Genomic DNA, 20,157 nt, shown 5'->3' with positions numbered 1-20,157 from the left:
CTGGCTGGGTTTCCCCAGCCACTCTGGGCAGCTCCCAACCAAATGTTAAAAACACAATACAGCATTAAACATTAAAAACTTCCCTAAACAGGACTGCAAAGGATACTTACCTGGTTGGTAGTAAGTCCAATTGAATTCAATAGGATTTACAGTACTTTTGAGCAAGGATTGTGCTGTACATCTGTGGAGCAGCTTCCTTACTTGAACCAGTTTCTTGGAGAGAAACTAGCCCTTATGGCTATGTTCCATCTCCAGTCTTGTAGGCAGTATGCCTCTGAATGCCAGTTGCTTGGAATTGTAACAGGGGAGTGCCACTTACGGATTCCCCTAGGGCCTAGGAAACTGGTTGGCCACTGTGAGAACAGGATGCTGGACTAGATGGGCCGTGGGCCCCTTGTGTTTTAAAAAAAGACATCCTTCCCCCACCTTCAACAATCATCTCCTTCAAATGGCAGTTTTCTGTGACCACTTGCTTTGTTTGTTTGTGTTTTGAACACCCTCAGGTATGCATATTCCTCCAGCTGAGCATCACCTGTCATTTCAGAGAAGAAACTCTTACCTCATTGACATTTGTGTAGTTTTAAGGAATATGTGACCTCCCTCCGTCAGAGACAAATGTCCTGTTTTATGGAGATGAATGAAAAGTGTGGTAAAAGACCCTTGATCTTGATGAAGGCTGTTGATGCCAACCTACTTCAGATTTTGTTATACATTCATTCAGCAAACAAAATAACAATGTAGAACAATTCTCAAACAATAAAAATAAAATAAATTATGCTTTGCATTTTGAAATGTTTGTGAGCAATGCACTTGAACACTTCTTCGGATTTCATAACCAAATTTTTGCATGATGGCTCCTGAGATCAAGCAGAAGGTTTTCACTTATGTTTGGATATGACTGGGTGCCATTTTGAATGGTGAACCGAACCTTTCATAACTGCACTGATTTTTTGTTTCTTATAATTCCCAAGCAATGCAGGGTATGATGTTGCTGGCAAAAAGATAAACTGAAAAGTATCCTGGGTGACATATATGTTATCTCTTCCCTACAGGTAAATTTAGTTCAGCAGCAGAAAATGAAAGTCACAAAGTGGCTATCAAGGATAAGCTTCAGTGCAACATACCATCTCAGGTTACATTATGGTAACCTAGCCACTCACAATAATCCTTCTTCCATATCTAGAGTTTTATTGCCAATAGATATTGTGGTAGATTTCACTTCTTCATCTAGGTATAAAATTATTCCGGGTGGCAAAGGTGTCCATATATATATATATATATGGAACCCCTGGCGTCTCTGAGTGCTCTGAGAATGGTGTGTGTGCATGCAACAATATGAACAGATGTACAATAATTCCCTGCAATAAGGAAACGGATGGCAACAAAATGAAGCTACCCGGAGAGTAGAGGGTGACTTCAGCTCTGCACACCCAGTTCTGAAGGAAAATATTGTTTTAGACAAGGACGAGCACCCAAATAGGAGGACCATGTTGGTGTCACAAGACCTTATGAAGACAATAAAAGTACAGGTTCCCTGTGCTAGGCTGCAGCTCCTGGCATCTCTAGGCAGGGCTGGAAGAGGCCCTTGTCTGAAACCTTGGGGAGGCCAGTCAGTGTTGTTGACAATACTAAATTAGATGGGAATGTGGCTTCACTTGGACATATGAAGCAGTTCCCATGTCCCTGTGCTCCTCCTGCCCTGATAGAGATGGTGAAAGGCTTATCAGAGATTTCTAAACCTGGCTGTGAAAGCTGACCGTTTTATTCATAGAGCTGGAGGTGGCTCTTGATGCTGCCCAACCTCAAAACTTAGCTTTAGATAATCATAACACTAATCATGCCTGGAGGCAATTCCTCAAGCTTGGCTAGTATGTCCCTCACAGGTCTATTTCTGTGTTCCCTCCCCTCCCTTTTCCACGCCTGTTCTTTTCTGTCAGGTGCTATGAAAGCACACCAGTAGTCAAGCAGTTAGACATATGGAGAGAAAGAGAGTGACATATTTTGCCCAGGGCTCATTGGTTTCATGGGGCAGGCCTCACCCTATGAGCCAATGACTTGAGCAGAACACACCTGAGACTTGCGTGCTGCACAAACTTAGTCATGGCACTCTCTCCCCCCTCATACGTACCTCAGCTGTGTGAGGATTAGGCTATGGACCTGCTGAAGCATTCTGTGCACCAACTCACTGCCTGAGCACAAAGCTAGAAGTGAGGAGTGAAGTCTCTTTAAAAAATTTGTCCATAATTTGGTTGGGTGAATTCTGAGCCAATTTCCTTTTTTAAAAAAAGTAATCTTCACACCCATACGGTAAACAGACTCTGGTCTTTCAAATTTCAGCAGTGCCCTGTGTGAGGCCAAAATTAGGGGGTCCCCACCTCACTTTCCATTCTGTGCAGGCACTACAGTACATCCTAGTCGTGACACCCCAAAGTGCCCCACTTGGCTAGGCACTCAGTGTGAGGAAACCGGTTGCACTGCCCTAAATCTGTCTCTGCGGTAAACTAGGGAAGCAGTAGACATCCGTAAGTTTCAGGCCCTATAAGCAAGGACCTTCAGGGCCACTGAAGTCATCGAATCAAATGCTTTGTCTATTCATCTTTTAAATCCGTTCAAGATGTTAGCCCTCTCTGTAACGTAAACATCTGCAGGGATGGGCCTTCATGTGTGCAACTGTATGTGTAGAGGCCAGTTGCCTCTGGGGAGTCTGAAAGAGCACACTCCCCAGTTGTGATGCCTTTGGAGGCATACTGCCTACATCAGAGACAACAGTCCTGTTTTATGGAGATGAATGGAAGGTGTGGTAAAAGGCCCTTTGTCTTGACAAGGGCTTTTGACTGTCAGTTGACTCCAACCTCATAGGTTGTGTTTCTTTCCCACCCCACCCCCCTTCTGCCAGGTGCTATGAAAGCACACAAAAGTAGGCAGGCAATTATGCATAGTGAAATGGGGCAATCCAATCTATGTGGAGGGAGGGCTTGTTTTTCATGGGGAAACCTTTCAACATGTATGCCTCTGCTTGCACTCTGAACTGGGCTAATCCAAAAAAGACAGCATGATTTCTGAAATATACTCGGAGTTCATGCTCTTTATTTCAGCTTGTAAAACAGTGAATGAAACTTTCCCCAACGTTTGCTATATATACAGTGGTACCTCGGGTTACAGATGCTTGAGGTTACAGACTCCGCTAACCGGGAAGTAGTACCTCGGGGTAAGAACTTTGCTTCAGGATGAGGACAGAAATTGTGTGGTGGTGGCGCGGCAGCAGCGGGAGGCCCCATTAGCTAAAGTGGTACCTCAGGTTAAGAACAGTTTCAGGTTAAGAACGGACCTTGAGAACGAATTAAGTTCTTAACCCGAGGTACCACTGTACATTATTTACACAATGGGCCCCTTGTAATTGGCTATTCCTGGGCTGCTCCTGCAGGCCAATCAGGTTGCTGATTCACTTCCATCTGGAGCTGGATTGGGTGGCTCCTGCGGACATCCTGCTGCATTCTGAATCCTATTGTTCTAGGATTCAGCTCAGTACGTAACAATTTCATTCTGCTGCATGTGTAGATCTCCTGTTACTATGAATGACAGTGGATTTGAAAGGGTTTTAGGATTACAGACAATTAGACACAGGCAGAGAGGGAGAAAGTGGCTTTTCTGGCTCGCACAGCACATTGGTTTCATAGGGCAGGCCTCGCCCTATGAGCCAATGATCTGAGCATAGCATGCTTGACTAAGTTGTGCTGTGCCAACTTAGTCACAATACTCTCGAAAATAACTTACTATGAGTGTCAAAAAGCAATGTATCCATCCACAAAGGTGATTGATTGCCAGACATGTAGATTATGCCTGCCCAGCCCACTCACATGGCTATCTGAGTAACATACACAATTTGCAGCTAAAACTAAAAGAACTATGTGTGGAACTTCAGCTTCAAGCAATACCATCCAGAGTGATTGGCAGGTTGGTTGCAGAAGAACTTGACATGAGTTACACACACAGTAGGAAACTTACCTTTCAGGATCCCCTGAACAGCAAACAGATCAGCACACTCTTCTACTCTTGTTTTGCGTTTCTAAACCTACCAATAAAAACCATGACAATGATACAGATAATAAATGATGTGATGCAGGGCATAGATCAAGAACAAAACAGATTTGACTGGTTGTGTGGAAGATGTGGCACAGGTGAGGCAGAAGATAGTAAGGTAAATGAGAGTAAGAGAAAAGGAGAAAAGCAACAGAGGAGACTAGAAACACATCCTGCAGTCAATTGGAATACTACACTTCCCCACAACGGGTGAGTGAACTTGGCAGTGTTCTTCCCCTGCATTACTTCTCTCAGTCTGAGAGACAACTAAGGATGGTGTTGGTAGTTGGTATTCCTACTATAGGAGAAACAGGAGATAGCATTGCCCATTTTCAGTGACTTTGAAATGATAGTCATTATAATGAATCACTTTTTTTCAATGCCTGCATAATAAGCCGGTGCATTTTAAGCAGCTGCTGCTGCTGCTGCTGCTGCTGCTGCTGCTGCTGCTGCAGGGCCATGTTTTACTGGTGCTAGCTAGAAGTGTACCCTGCCAAATAACAGCCTTCTCTCAAGAGAAATTGTACAGAAGACTGTTAAGGAAAGGAATGAAGAGTTGTGTGCCATCTTAGGATTTATTGTGGCATTTGAGGCTTAGGATCTGGGCATCTTCCTGGTTGGCCAGATTAAGGCTGGTGGTCATAGGCACATGTTATCCGCATCGGCTGATCCTGTGGTGCAGCACTTCAACTTGACTACTCTTGTCTACATGGGGCTACCCTTGAAGGCAGTTCAGAAACTTTTGCCTAAAGTGTAGCAAGCAGATGGCTATCTGGCTGTGGGGGACCAATGGGATTCACATATTTCCAGGCCAGGTGGCTGTTATGATACCTGCTTCTTTTAAATGGCCATGATCAGTCTTGCCAAGACCTAGCCATGCCAAAGCTGAACAAGAATGCCACAGAGCATGGAAGGATAAGTAGTATGGAGCTCTCCCACATGGAAGCTGGCAAACCTCAAGAGGACAAGGAGTGGGCTTTAATATTGTTGTTGTTGTTGTTGTTGTTGATGATGATGATATTATTATTATTATTATTATTATTATTATTATTATCTGCCTTCATCAGTAGATACCAGGGCAAGATATCACACTACTTTAGGCAGCTGTTGTTTTGCCTCAAAGAATCCTGGGAACTATTGTTTGTTAAGAGTGCTGAGAGTGGTTAAGAGGTCCTTATTCATCTCAGAGCTACAATTCCCAAAGTTCCCTGGCAAGGGAGATTGATCGTTAAACGACGCTAGGAATTGTAGATCTGTGAGAGAAATCGGAATCTCCTAAATATGACATAGGAGCCAAGGGACACGACACAACACGACACACCCAGAGGAATATAGGAGTCAAGAGGCAAAGCATGACATCCTTACATGAACATGGGATAGTATGGCCTAGTATGTAAACGAGAGGCGAGGTGCTGTTGAGAGGGAAGGTTTTATAGGTGCAGTACCAGTGTAGCCGCTGCTAGAGGGTGCTGGTTTGCACTCTGGTTCGTTTCCCAGCATGCATTTTCGTCTGAGTGGTGTGTTTTGAAACACAAGGTTTTTGGGGTTTTACCTGGCGTAGGTGACACATCTGTCTTAGCAAACTTTCCTATAGCCTTCGGACATTCGCATGTGATGCTGTGTCAAAATTTCACCTAAATTGGTCCAGCAGTTTTGGTGAAAACCACAAGCCCAGTTTACATTTATAGATATATATAGATATGAAAGAACATTGTAAACATTTGAAAACGTTTGCAGGTTTTACTTAAAATATTTTGTAATGTTGATATGTGGAGCTGGTTTACAAACACAGAAGTAAATTTCTTTAAGGATAAAAAGAAGGTAAATCAGGAGAGATAGGAATGCTAAGACGAAAGTGTATACCTAAGAAGCCAGAGAGTGGGGGGGGGGAGTCGAGGCTCAGGATGAGCAAAGATGTAAGTGATGTTTGGATTTCGTTGACATGTGACAAAGTATAAAATGAAAAACCTAATAAAAATAATTTTTTTTTAAAAAAGTGGGGACATCAGCACTATGTTTTTGCAGCTGTAAGGTTCCTAAACCTTGAAGGACACCTGTATTTTAGACTTAACGGAAGCAACCAGTTCCAGGAAGGTGTTTCCCTATGGCATGCCAGCTTTTCAACATGTGTGACCTTGTTAACTGCCACATTACTTTATGTACCTTATAGCCACACTACCAATTAGTAAGAGGGCTCTGCGACCTCTTGCTGCTACCCTGTTTCCCCTTTTTTAATACGTAGTCAGAAAGTAAGCCATGGCAGGGTTTTTAAGCATTTGAGAAATATAAGACATACCCCCAAAATAAGCCATACTTCCACTCCGCGGAAACCAACCCCCACAGGCACCTCCACTCACAGAGTCACTCCATGCAGCTGGCACTGCAAGAGCGCGTTCAGCTCTGAAGTGGCGCTCCAAGAGCTCCGCTTAACAGCTGATCACGCTCCCGCCTTGCTGGCTGCATCCCCGCGCTCCGCCTTCTCGTCCATCGCCGCCCTGCCGCTTCTGTGCTTGTCGCCACCGCTGGGCTCATTGCTTCTTCCTTGCCTGGCCTGGCCAAGGAGCTTGGAGCGCCCTGCAGCAGCAGGCTGAGCGCCTGAGCCAGCGGCCTCTGCCTGGCCCGGCCTAGGATGCCTGCTGCCCCGCCACCCGGAACCAGTGGCTGCTGCAGCGCCGAGCACTCAAGAGAACCGAGCAGCGTCCTGAGCCAGCGCCCTGAGCTGTAAAAACTGTACCGGTAATAAAAAAAATAAGACATCCCACCGAAAGTAAGCCACCCTGTGTTTTTTTGAGGAAAAAAAGTTATAAGACGGTGTCTTAAAAAAGGGGAAAGACGGTACCTAGTGGTCACAAATAAAAATGCAAAAGTTACACCTTTGCTTCTTAAGTGTTGAATATGCACGGGATCTGCAACCTGTTCAGGATCCCAGCTATCTCATTCCATTGCTTTCTTTACCACCGTCCATTCCTATTCCTTCCCAAGGATGCAATCTGGGAAACACATATGGACCTTGGGTAGCTTTCAGTCCATCAGGAGACAATATATAGTGGCTGCCCACACCTGTCTTTCTCTCAGACACACTTGTTGTAATAAACAGGAATCCGGGGGTGCCATGCACAGACAGGGACAGACAGTAGGACCATGGATACAGTGGCCAGAAGAAGCCATAGCAGCCTTGTCTCCCACTGCACTGGGGGATTAAAAAGGTATATGGATGTTCTGTGGGCTGCAACCTGTTAGGTATAAAAGAGCCTTCAAGATTTGGACCTGGGAATCTTACAAGCATCAGACATTGAACCAAATGCGTAAAACACAGAAGGTAACTGTAGCAAAATAAATTTATTAAATGGAATCAGAGCCTTTGCCTTGCACATGATCAGTAGTTGCACATAGATAAAAATTGCTTAGAAAACCAGAACAATTTAAAATTCTTTAATTATTATTTTTTAGCAAAGACCAACCCACCAATTCTTGACCTAAAAGCTAACAACAAATAAATCTGAATATAAGTTGTTTGGTTCCTGTACATTGTGAGAACATAGGGTAATAATCTCTCCCACCCCCCCCCAATCAGCAAATAACTAAACAGGTCTCTCTGAAGCATGAATCCCATCAGCAGAAGCAGGAAATGGAGTACCTTGGATTTAACTGAATTCCTATGGATTTAGAATATGCTAGGTAGAAGTGGGGATCCTGTGGCCATTCAGATGCAGCTCCCACCCATCTTTGATCATGCTGGCTGGGGCTGAAGGGAGATGGAGCCCAATTGGGCTCTTGCTAATTACAGAACTGAGAGAGAATTATGTAATTCATAAGAGACCACTTTAGGCAAACAGGTATCTTGGCAACTATAGCAACACACCACCAATTCTGAGTCCAATTACTGCAAAGAATCAACAGACACTGCCCTTTCTTTAATCTCCAGAATGGGGAACATATTACAAATTAGGCAACTGCAAGCATCCATCAGTTTTAAATTCAGTTTTTTTCAACAACTGACATAAGAAACGGCATTGTAAGTTTGGTTAGTTGCATAGGAGCCCAAGGTAAAAAAAATTTTTGGGGGAAGGGGTACCAGCATTAATTGAATTAGATAAATGGGCTCTCATTCAGAGCACCATACAACCAGAAGATTGCAATTTTTTTCCTAACAAGCAGAATTCTAGATACATTCTAACACCTAGACATTAATTCATATTTAGTTAAGCCTGGTTTAAAATTATTAATGCTTCACCCCAAGTTATTACAATTCACAAATCAGTTAAATATAGTCTCATCACCATCATTACTAAATAGTCCCCGACCCCCCCCCCAAAAAAATAATAATTACTTTTATCTAAATGTGAGGAAACCACGTTGCTTGACTGCTGGGAGACTTGCATACTGACCCTGAGACTATTTATTCACAAATATTCCAGTTGATTTACACATGCAGCTGCATCATGTGATACCATTTCCCCCAGAGTGTACTACTTTGGTCTGCAAGTGATGGATCATGTACCTGAAAGCTCCTGTATGGTGGGGAATAATTGTATTTGTACATATGGAACTGGTCTCACAGGGCAAAGACTACCAAAGTGCAATTCCTCCTCAAACCTTAACTTTTTATGCGCAGAAAGGGTTTCCTCCCCCCATGGGAACACATTCAAAATGTGTGTGTCCCCCTCCTTCCTTGCAATCTGAGATGGGCCAATCCAGCAAAGACAGCATGATCTGATTCTGCAGGATATGTAGATCAGCTCTTACTATGACAGTCAGTGCGTGTAAAGGGCTTGTAGGATTACTGTCTTAGTACTGGATGGCGAGTACCTTGGTGGCTTCCTAAAAGGCATGTGACATTCTGCGAACCGGTGCAACTATGTACTTCCTATCGTCCTAGAACACCCACCCAGCACAGCACCCACACTGGAAGAAATCAGCTACCACCGACAGCATTCAAATCTATAGAATTTGCATAGACAGAGCATGTGGGAGGGCAGCACTGGAACTTGTTCCACCTAGGGCAGCGTCCAAGAGCAGCTCATTGAGCTTTCGGGTCTTCATCTTTTACACTGGCCCGTCGTCTTCTTTATGTCTCTGAGACGCCTGCTTCATTATCATATTCTGAACCTAAGGAAGCAGCGAAAACAAAAAATGAATCCAGAGAGCATCAGTCAGTGTATTAGCTACTTGCAGCATGTTAATGTTTTTTAATTAAAAATATACATCTTTAACCCCAATCCTCAACTGACGGCCAAATCAGATGTGAATGGAAATAAATGCCCATGTTTCTTATGTGCATAATAACTGCTGGGGAAAGCCTTGGCCATTTAAATCTCTGGGAAATTTAACTCGCTCTTTCTCTCTGTCGCAGTCCAGACAAGATTCACCTCTCCAAACCTAAGCACAACACGAGGGGAGCTGGTGGCAGAGGTGGTTTTGCATAGTATATTTAGATACTGCCATCTTCCGTGGAAGTTTCACCAAGCTTGCAGGATCACCTATGTATTGTCTACACTGAATGGTGGCAGCTCTGCAGGGACTGAGGCAGGGATTTCTCCCAGCCCTACCAGGAGGTGCTGGGGATTGAACCTGAGACCATCTGCATGCAGAGTAGATGCTCTGCTACTGAGCTGCCCATCTTCCCAAAAGAGGAAGTCATCTCTTCTTTAAACTGAGCGACATCTGGTATGTCTTCTATAGCATCTTCCACCCCGCAGTGTCTTTTCCTTCCAGAATACAATTCTGTACTTATAAGCACTAGGATGTTATGGTTCTCATTTTCTGTAACTGCCCGCTCTCTTTTCCCAGCCTAAAGCAAGAAAAATATATTTCTCAGCTCCAATGCCCCTTTTCTGCTTCTTCAGAGAGGCATAACAGTCAAGCAGTGTGTGCCTTGCAGGGACGACATACCTGTCTCAACATGAATTCTAATGGCTTCTCAGGCTTCTCATACACCAGATTTTCAGTGATCTCCTGAGTGAGAAAGACAGAAGTCATTACACTCCTTTCCCGACGGCAAACAATGAAAAGATACAAAATTATATTGCCAGAGGCAAGAATAGCTTGTTTGTTTTTCAGGATGGGAAAGGTATGGGATATACATAATATGTATTATTTACAAATACAGACATGGTGTGTCATTTTATCTTTCCTGAAAAATGTCTACCGTACAGCAAAATCCCGGGTGCTCTAACACATATGCTTGATAACCTGAAATGTTCACACACTCCCACATTAACAGATTGGAGAACTAAGCTAAAACCAACAAAATGAAACTCTGTTGGGACAAATGTAAGGTTCTGCACTTAGGCAAGAAGAACCCGATGGGGGACACATGGCTTGCCAGCAGAACATGTGAAAGGGATAAAGGAGTCTTAGTGGACCATAAGCTTAACATGAGTCAGCAGTATGATGCAGCAGCAAAAAAATAAAATGAAAAAGCTAATACTATTGTAGCCTGTACCAACAGTAGTATAGTGCCCAAATCAAGGGAACTAATAGTCCCACTTCTATTCTGCCTTGGTGAGACTACACCTGCAGAACAGTGTCCAGTTCTGGGCGCCACAGTTCTGGGCTCCTCTTCTGGTAAAGAGGAGACTGAGAGGAGATATAACAGGCATCTTCAACTATCTAAAGGGCTGCCACATGGAAGATGGAGTAAACTTGTTTTCTCCTGCTCCAGAGGGTAGGACTCGAACCAATGGATTCAAGCTGTAAGAAAGGAGATTCCAACTAAACATCAGAAAGAACTTTCTGACAGTAAGAGCTGTTTGGTGGTGAAACAGACTCCCTTGGGAGATGCTAGACTCCTGCACTGGAGGTTTTTAAGCAAAGGTTGGATAGCCATCTGTCATGGATACTTTAGTTGAGATTCCTGCATTGCAGGGGGTTGGACTCAATGACCCTGGAGGTCCCTTCCAACTCTACAATTCTATGATTCTATGAAAACTGCAAGTTGCAAGTTACATAGTGCAAGTGCATCTATTACAGGCCCAATATAGGATTTGTTTATTGAGCAATTTATTTATTTAGAAAGATAGATAAAATAACACAGTATTTAGAAATCTACACGATTCATTTCAGATTATTTCAAATTTCAACTGCTTTCCTCAATTGCACAATTGTTTAAGTAGATGAATATTTAGAAAAGCAATATATCAAGCAATAATGGTAGGCACATTGCACTTGGAAGTTGAAATATATTAATATGTAACTAACTGCCTGTAATTGTTTATTAAGTTATTTTTATCCTGCGTCTCCAAGGGTCCCCAGAGTGACTTACAACTTTAGAAAAACAACTATCAATCAAACAGACCAGATATAACCATCATAGCAACAGCATATAAACATCAACAACCCAAAGTCACTAGGGCAAAAAAAAACCCAAACCCAGTGCTATGGGTTGTATCCAATATCAGTGATACTCATAGTAGACCTGCTGAAATTAATGGGTATGACTAAATTAAGTGCCTTCATTTCAGTGGGTCTACTCCAAGTAGAGCCTATCTGGATACAGTACACATTCACTGAGCTGGTTTGGATCATCTTTTCTGACCAGTTCAATGATTATTAATGACACTGTCCTGTGGTTTCTTCCTACTTTCCTTTGCCTGTTCTTGTCTCTATTTTCCAAAGTGCCAGGCTTGCACATTCCTCCTGTTGGCGCTTCACTGGTGGCTTATATTAAACCAGAGTCCCCTGTTATGTCTGAACTTGAGTTTATACTGAGTGAACTAACCAAGATCACAGGCCCATAAGCAAAAATAAATCCGGTATATGCAAACTCTGAGCCTTTCAAAAGGATTCATCAAGAAGCCCATATGCTACATTCAATGCAACAGAAATGGGTGAAGAGATGCCATTCTTGGTAGGCGTAATGATATCTGGACACTTTTGACTGATTTGTGTCCAATGGGGCAGATACCACAGCTGAAGTGCAACTGGGCATCTTTCTTATTTTTACTTTTTGAATTTAAAATTGATTTTCAAGGATAGTATTTTAAAAAGGGGGTTATGGACAATGTTTTGGACAATAAATTACCAACTTACCAAATATGGTAGCTGGCTTTTCTAAACCATTTAATAACATTAAAAATTGAGAATACTGTTTTGTTTTGAAAGGGAAAGTTGGAGAACAGGAATATGAATTTCTGCAAAGAAAACTATGCTGGGAACAACTATATTTCAAAAATATATTTCAGTTTTCACAAATGTGCATGCTTTGCTTTGGAGAACAGAGCATCTTTAACTTGCATTACTCCTCTTTTTCCATTTGCTTCCTTTCATTGCAGGCCAACACTTCAGGCATTTTATTCTGAAAAGGCTTGTTTAGGTTTTGGTTTGCTGCCATCTAGGATTATTGCAATGCCTGGCATAGTTGTGTTTGGGGCTTTTTTTTTGCTGCTATTTGGATTATTTTTCTCTGTGTTTTATCATTTGTATTATCGTATGTTGTAATGTGGGTCTTCTATGTCTTGTATCATTGTATGTTACCTTTGGGTTGCTCTCAGGAAAGGCAACAAAGAATTTAAAAATAAAGAAACGTCGAATTAGATTTTGTACAATTGATACCGTTGTATTTCTTTGTGATGCAACTAATCCAATTATTGTACTTGACATACTGGTTTGCACTGATGTACAGAATGGTTTCTAGGTCAATCTCTTCATTTTTCTTTTCCTTTTAAATAAAAAAAACCCCACGATTGCATTTAAAAGCAACAGCACTAGGACTACTAAACCACCAAAATGGCAAGGAAAAGAGAAAATAAAAAAATCCCTTCGAGTAGCACCTTAGAGACCAACTAAGTTTGTCATAGGTATGAGCTTTCGTGTGCATGGACACTTCTTCAGATACACACGAAAGCTCATACCTATGACAAACTTAGTTGGTCTCTAAGGTGCTACTGGAAGGAATTTTTTTTTATTTTTTGTTTCGACTACGTCAGACCAACATGGCTACCTACCTGTAACAAGGAAGAGAGAGAGAGAGAGAGAGAGAGAGAGAGAGATGCCCCTGTACAGAGAAGTGCAGGGGAAAATATGCACTCATGCAACAAGGTACTTTCTATTCTTTTCTGAGCGGCAGCAACCCCCTGTCTCACCACTGGAATGTGTTCCATTACTATAAATTTTAAAAGTATCTTCCTATGTGAATTCACAGGGACCATTTTATAAGATTCTCTCTCTCTCTCTCTCTGTCTGTGTGTGTGTGTGTGTGTGTGTGTGATGCAGTGCAGCAGGCTGAGAACACATGGCCCTCCAGATGCTGCTCATCTCCAAGTCCCATCAGCCCTGGCCAGCATGGCCAATGGTCCAGGATGATGGGCGCTGTAACCAAGCAACATCCTGAGGGCCATAGTTTTCCCCACCCCTGCAGCAGAACGTGGTTCAGCAACTAGGAATGCAACACCACCAATATTCCGGGTCCCACTGGAAGGAAACCACAAATGGTGAGGTCAATATCAGCCAAGATGGTGCTCTCAAGAGGTTGCTGGGCTACTACTCCCATCATCCCTGACCATTAGCCATGCTTGCTGGAGCTGACCGTGGCTGGAGTCCAACAATAGCTGAAGGGCTAGATCAGTGTTTCCCAAACAGTGGCCTCCAGCTGCTTTCAGACTACAGTTCCCATCATCCCTGACCACTGGCTTTGCTAGGTAAGGATGGGAGTTGTAATCTAGATGCTCCATCACTGTATTCCAGAAGAAGAAGAAGAAGAAGAAGAAGAAGAAGAAGAAGAAGAAGAAGAAGAAGAAGAAGAAGAAGAAGAAGAAGAAGAAGAGGAAGAAAGATGAAGAGTTTGGATTTGTTATCCCGCTTTATCACTACCCAAAGGAGTCTCAAAGCGGCTAACATTCTCCTTTCCCCTCCTCCCCCACAACAAACACTCTGTGAGGTGGGTGGGGCTGAGAGACTTCAGAGAAGTGTGACTAGCCCAAGGTCACCCCGCAGCTGCATGTGGAAGAGCGGAGACACAGACCCGGTTCCCCAGATTACGAGTCTACCGCTCTTAACCACTACACCACACTGGCTCTCGAGACAGAGACTAGATCTCAGATGTCCTAAAGATAAGGAATAGGTCTCAGAGATCTTGATCCATGGGACAAAAGCCTTCCACCACCATTCTTGTGGCTGGAATATAATGCAGAGTACTCTCAAAAGAGGATATGGGCTAGTAACGTCCCCCAAATTCTAAGAGATCCCCTCAAACCACTGTGTATAAAGGAACTGGCTGGGTTGGTTCAGAACAGCCATTGTGCACGCTTATGCAGAAGTGAAGGCAGCTTTGACAGAAAAGGCAAGAAGGGAGGGGTTCACCTGAAATATCTGCAGAATATTATGCCTCTCCATGTACCTAAGTGAAACTTCAAAGGGATCTTGATACACAACAGGCATCTCCTGGGAGAAGTCCACAGAAGAAACAGTTGTTGGGGCAGGCTGCTCTTCTATTATTGGAGGTTCCACTTTTGGAGGCACCATTTCCTGAGACGGTACTTGTTGGGGCACAAATTCTTCAGGGATCACGATGCCTTCTGCCGATCTGACCAAACCACGTGGAAATACAACTCCTCTCTGATGTTGCTGAGTGAGTATAGAGCCAAGACCTTCCAAAGATGAAACAGGTTGAAATGCTGGGCGGGTAGGTTCTGGTATCTCCTCCGTGACAATTTCTGGAGCCTTGCTCATGTCCGGTTCTGCTGCTATCTCCGCGATAGGCTCAGGTGCTTCCCCTGCAATAGGTTCTGGTGCTTCCTCCATGATAGGTTCTTGTGTCTCATCCATGGACAATACCACTTCAAGAATTGGGGCTTTTCTCTTTTCCGCTTCAGCAATAGATTGTGGTGGTTCAGGATGCTCCTGCCCCTCAGTAATCAGAACTCTTTCTGGCTGTAGCTACAATACATAACAAGCAAGAAGTTATTATGCAGAAAAGAGGCGCATGCATAGTTCTTGCACTCTGTAGGCCTCAGATGTAATCCTACCCTTGCGCAAAAAATACATGAGGAGAGTTGTGGGACTGAGAAGGTTAATCCTTTCCCTTGCCAGTAAGCACAGCTGCCAAACTGCCAAACACTACATGTGGCCAGTGTGTGAAGGGGCTCCACACATGAACTGCTGTACACACATCAAGTCCCCTCACATGAAAGCCAAATATGTGGACAGCTGGAAGAGAATGGCTAGCATTGATGATCCCAGCAGTGCCCTTCAGTTCTCTACTGGACAATTTTTTTCTTTTATACATATATTTTGACTGCGTCAGACCAACATGGCTACCTACCTGAATCTGTATCTCTTAAGATTGTGTGTTGCTATGCTCACTGCAACATATTCAAGGCTTATTTCCAACACACAGAGATAGGTACCTGTTGCTTTAAACATTGGGAGACAAAGATGGTATCTGCTAGCAGAAAGGGGTGTGTATGCCAACATGTGGCATTTTAGCATCGGGGGTTCACAATATGGGAAGCTTGATACTGGGGTTGGGGCAAGCTGATAAGAGTAGGTGAGGTGTGAAAGGCTAGAACAGGCTGAGAGACAGAACTGTAGGTTTGTGTGTTCGTTTTTGGAATAGCACAAACCTGCCTCCCAGTTTATTAGTTCTTGGTATATTATCACTAAGAACCTGTCACAGAGCACAATAAAAAAGGCAGAGACAGTAAAGCTACAAGATGAAAGACAGGAGATCCTTGTTGGCTGTCAAGCATAGAATACGACAACTGACTTTCATCAGTTTGGAAAGAGGCATGCTGGATCCAAATACCCAAGGTAAGAAATACTGGAGACCCTTTATCAATCTTTCAATGGTCCTGGAAAAATATGTTTACAGAGCAATCCTGTGCATGTATATTCAGAAGCAATTCCCCCTGTAGTTTCCATTGGGCCAATGTGCATAGGATTGCAGCCCAAATGCACAGGCACTAACCCTGCACAGATTTTTTTGGGGGGGAGGGGGGAATGACACATTTCAAAGTCCTAAATGACAGCATCAAATTTCTTTATCTCAATTCAACCTAGCAACTGAATTTTCCAACACTTCCTCTTCTATTATCAGTTAAATATTTGGCATGTGGCCCTTTTAAGAGAAAATGCTATGATGCAGGAAGCTAGCTCTTACAGAGCCGACTCACAGGTGTGGCTTGGTTGGAGGAGTTACTTACTACTCTGACAGTCTCCCAGAATTCAACGGAAATAACTCATAAGGCTTATAGTGAGTTCACACATGAACAGCAATGACAAAACAGGGGAGAGAAGTACGTAAATGCATCTTCACTCAAGTGCACATACATGTAAATATACAGATACCTGCTCAAAACATTAACCTTGCACTGAATTATATCCATCTTCATCCCAGCTGCTCCAGTTAATACGGTACCTTACTCAGTGCTGAAGCTCGCTGGGTCACTGAGGGTGAGCAGTTCTCTTAGCCTAACCTACTTCACACATTTTCTCAACAAACCGCTTTGTCTTCTCCACAGCTGGGGGAGAGGGTGACATGCATGCTTCCCAAGCTCCCGCAAAGGAAGGGTTAAATGAATTAAAGAAACAACACTGGGCAACCGAATCCATGGTGAGATTAAGCACTCTATTAACAGCATGCTTTAAATCATACACAGCGGTCTTGTTTTCAGTCTAACATTTCCTGCCTTTTTAACACTGCAGTCCTATGTGCATTTGCCCGGGGAGCTAGCGCTGTGGACCTTTGCAGGTCTTACTTCTGAGTAAATGCAACTTGCTCTGTAAGATTTGGTGGCTGGAGAGAGCCACCCTGTTACAGAAAGTTAGCAAACACATGAGGTCCAAAACAGTAAAGGGCTGTTAAGAGCATCAATCCAGCATACAACCGCCAGTGGGCAAAAAAGAGCCCATGAGGGAGGGAGAGGACTCTGCGCCCTCCCCAAAAGCTGTTGGGACTACAATTCCTATCAGCCCCGTCAGAATGACCAGCGCTCAGGCATGATGGGTTCTGTAGTCCCTCAACATCTGGAGGGCCAGCCTTGGAGACGGAAGGAGGGGTTGGAAAGTGATACGTTATTGGGATGGGGAGGCTACTGTAGACCCCTGAGCTACCATGGAGCAAGTGTGGATGGGGGCCACCCACAAGAGGCGAGTGTGTCTGAATACTGGACAGCGGAGAAAGGAGGCTTTGCCAATGTTGCGGTCACTGCGTAAGCAAAGCAGCCCAGGTAATTTTGTAAACGGAGCGCGTTAATCCATCCATCGGTCACATTTGGGGAGATGGCCTCTCCAGGTTGCTCCCGTTTCCCTTCCTCCCGCGCTTCCGGCTGCTCCTCACCTGCTCCTCCGGGGAGCCCGGCCCCGGCCCCGGCCCCGGCCCCGGCCCCGGCTCTGCCATCTTGGAGCCAAGGCGCGTCGCATCCCTTGCTGCCCGGCGCGCTCCGTGCGCTTCTTACGCGTTCTGTCCCCTACGGGACAGCGGAAGGAGCGCCGTAGCTACCATGGCAACCGCCCCAAGCGCTGCTCTCGCCCCTCCCCTCCCCTCGGACTTTCGGTTGCGCGCTCGTGCCGGCCAATGGGAGAGAGAGAGAGAGCGCTCGCTCGCGCGCGGAACGGAGGCGCGGGCATTCCGAGCGGGCCAGCTGATTGGCGACCGGGCAGTTGGTACCCAGGGTGGCCATATTTTTTGAGGGTGGAAGTGCGCTGCTCTGGCAGACTGGGAATTAGCTTGTCTCTGAAACCTTACCCATTTTTCGATCATCCTCCAAGCACTGCCCTCCCGCTTCATCCTAGAATTGTAGAATTGGAAGAGAGCGCCCATGGTCACCCCGACACCTAGTCCAACCCTCTGCAATGTGGGAATACTAAGAATAATAGCCAGGGAGGACAGAGCAAAATAGAAAGGGGTCGCCCCCCCACGTTCCCTTGTAATTTGAGCACTTGCTATTAACTTTTTAAATTTGTCTGTAACCAAGTAAAAACAGGAGATCAGCTTATTTCGTCGAGGGGCATTTGTTAATGTTCTAAAAGCATCTTCGCCGACCTGGTCCCTGCCAAATATTTTGGACTGAAACTCCCATCACCAAAACCTAAACCAGTCTTCTAAATTACTGCTTATGGTAGTAGCCATTTTAAGAGATATAATTTTGGCTGAAGGTTTTCTGTAAGAAATAATGTGGGCGTCTGCTTTGCAGCTACATAGGGAACATGGGAAGCTGGTATGAACATGGGAAGTCATACCAGATCGGACTGTGTGAGGCAGTGATGCCTACAAAACATCTTCCCCTTCCCCACAGCTGTCTTGAGACCCAAACACGGGGGGGGGCACCAGGTTCATGAATGCTGTGTTCTAAAACACTATATTTTGCAATTATTATGAACCGAAGACACAAAATAGAGGACAAAATACCAAAGAGTTGGTATTCTGAGCAGCTGGCAATCCAGCAGAGCATATATGGTACGGGATGAAGTAGTAGTGCTCAGGATGGTACCATTACCTATGGAAATGGGGTAACCTGCAACAGGTCTGTATAACTATTAAATGGTATCCTATTGTTACTCTCCCAACAGTAAAATCTCACTGCTGGTACCAGGAGAGAGTGAAATTTAAGTTGGAAGGCAAAATTTTCAACTTTTTTTAAACACACACACACACAACACACACAACACACACACGCACACAGCTACAGGAATAGTGTACTTAATCAGTTATTAAAAAGGGGGAAAGGCTGGGGGTATCAGAAAGGAAACACAAATTAGTTTTTCTAGTTGCACATTTGCTAAACCTACTCCTTAAATATAATCTCAATCAGTCTCAAAATTTCTGGGTGTGTAACAGGCAGTTGCCCCTTGCTTGCATGTTATGCTGCAGTAAATTTGTTAGTAGTGTTATGTTACAAGCCATTTTGGTAGCTAAAGCCTGGGAAGAAACCCATACTTGAGCTATTTTATTTATTAAACTAATATATTTCTTTGTCTGGGTGGGGGATGAGATGATAGTTGTCTCCCTGACAGTTTACTTCACAAGGCATGAGTAAACAGATTGCCAATTTCATTTTGAAAGGAAGAGAGAGAGATGAAAGGATCAGAGATAAAAGCGCTGCTTTGTTATTATAAAAACCAACTGTCTGAAGTCATACTGTTCATACTCCTACAGAGAGAAGAAATCTAGGGGCAGAACACAAAATAATGGAGTAGTTATTTTGATGAAAGCTAAAAGGTATAGCATTTTAAATATGAAAGGCAGTGAAAGTAGGTTTGTGCCCTGTAAAGTGCAGAGAAAGTGAGAGAGGGAGAAATCCAGAAGAAATGTCTCATGTGAAACACTGCCACCTACTTGCTTCCTGAAAGTGTATCATCCCATCCCTGCTTATAGGGTGGTGCTGTGGTCTAAACCACTGAGCCTCTTGGGATTGCTGATTGGAAGACTGGCGGTTTGAATCTGCATGAGCTCCCATTGCTCTATCCCAACTCCTACCAACCTAGCAGTTTGAAAGCATGCCAGTGCAAGTAGATAAATAGGTACTGCTGTGGTGGGAAGGTAAACCACATTTCCGTGTGCTCTGGCTTCCGTCACTGTGTTCTGTTGCACCAAAAGCGGTTTAGTCATGCTAGCCACATGATCCAGAAAGCTGTCTGTGGCCAAACACTGGCTCCCTTGGCCTGAAAGCGAGAGGAGCGCTGCAACCCCATAGTCGCCTTTGACTGCACTTAATTCTCCAGGGGTCCCTTGTCTTTTTTATAGGTTCTCTTTAACAATACTACTCCTGCATAACTATATGCCTGGACTCTAACTACAATACAGTGGTACCTCGGTTTATGAACACAATTGGTTCTGGAAGTCTGTTCATAAACTGAAGCGTTCATAAACTGAAGTGAACTTTCCCATTGAAAGTAATGGAAAGTGGATTAATCTGTTCCAGATGGTCCGCGGAGTACTTAAACTGAAGCGTTCATAAACTGAAGCGAACTTTCCCACTGAAAGTAATGGAAAGTGAGTTAATCCGTTCCAGATGGGTCCGCAGCGTTCGTAAACCGAAAATTTGTAAACCGAGGTGTTCATAAACCGAGGTTCCACTGTACTTCAACCTAGAATTAACTGACTTTCTGTACTTGTTCCTGGTGAAGGAATTGAGGAGC

General features: G+C 44.1%; 1 protein-coding gene across 2 annotated transcripts; it reads right to left on the bottom strand.

Moving 5' to 3' along the window:
* Window positions 1-7,400: 7,400 nt before the first annotated feature.
* TEX55 (testis expressed 55) lies at window positions 7,401-17,533 on the bottom strand. Of its 2 annotated transcripts, none has more exons than XM_088668210.1 (4): window positions 17,357-17,533; window positions 14,417-14,955; window positions 9,973-10,035; window positions 7,401-9,189 (listed from the first exon to the last, which is right to left on the bottom strand). In XM_088668210.1, the coding sequence occupies exons 1-3, from the start codon at window positions 17,414-17,416 to the stop codon at window positions 9,990-9,992; spliced, it is 645 nt and encodes a 214-aa protein (XP_088524336.1). In that variant the 5' UTR covers window positions 17,417-17,533; the 3' UTR covers window positions 7,401-9,189; window positions 9,973-9,989. The 2 variants fall into 2 exon arrangements, with proteins under 2 accessions (XP_088524336.1, XP_034971340.3); XM_035115449.3 differs by having other exon boundaries at window positions 14,380-14,955; window positions 17,357-17,530.
* Window positions 17,534-20,157: the final 2,624 nt, after the last annotated feature.

Source organism: Zootoca vivipara, chromosome 4 (assembly GCF_965207765.1).
Source record: "Zootoca vivipara chromosome 4, rZooViv2.hap1.1, whole genome shotgun sequence".
Taxonomy (NCBI): Eukaryota; Metazoa; Chordata; class Lepidosauria; order Squamata; family Lacertidae; genus Zootoca; species Zootoca vivipara.
Note: the sequence above shows the minus strand (reverse complement) of the source record. Positions and strands in the feature narration are given on the sequence as shown.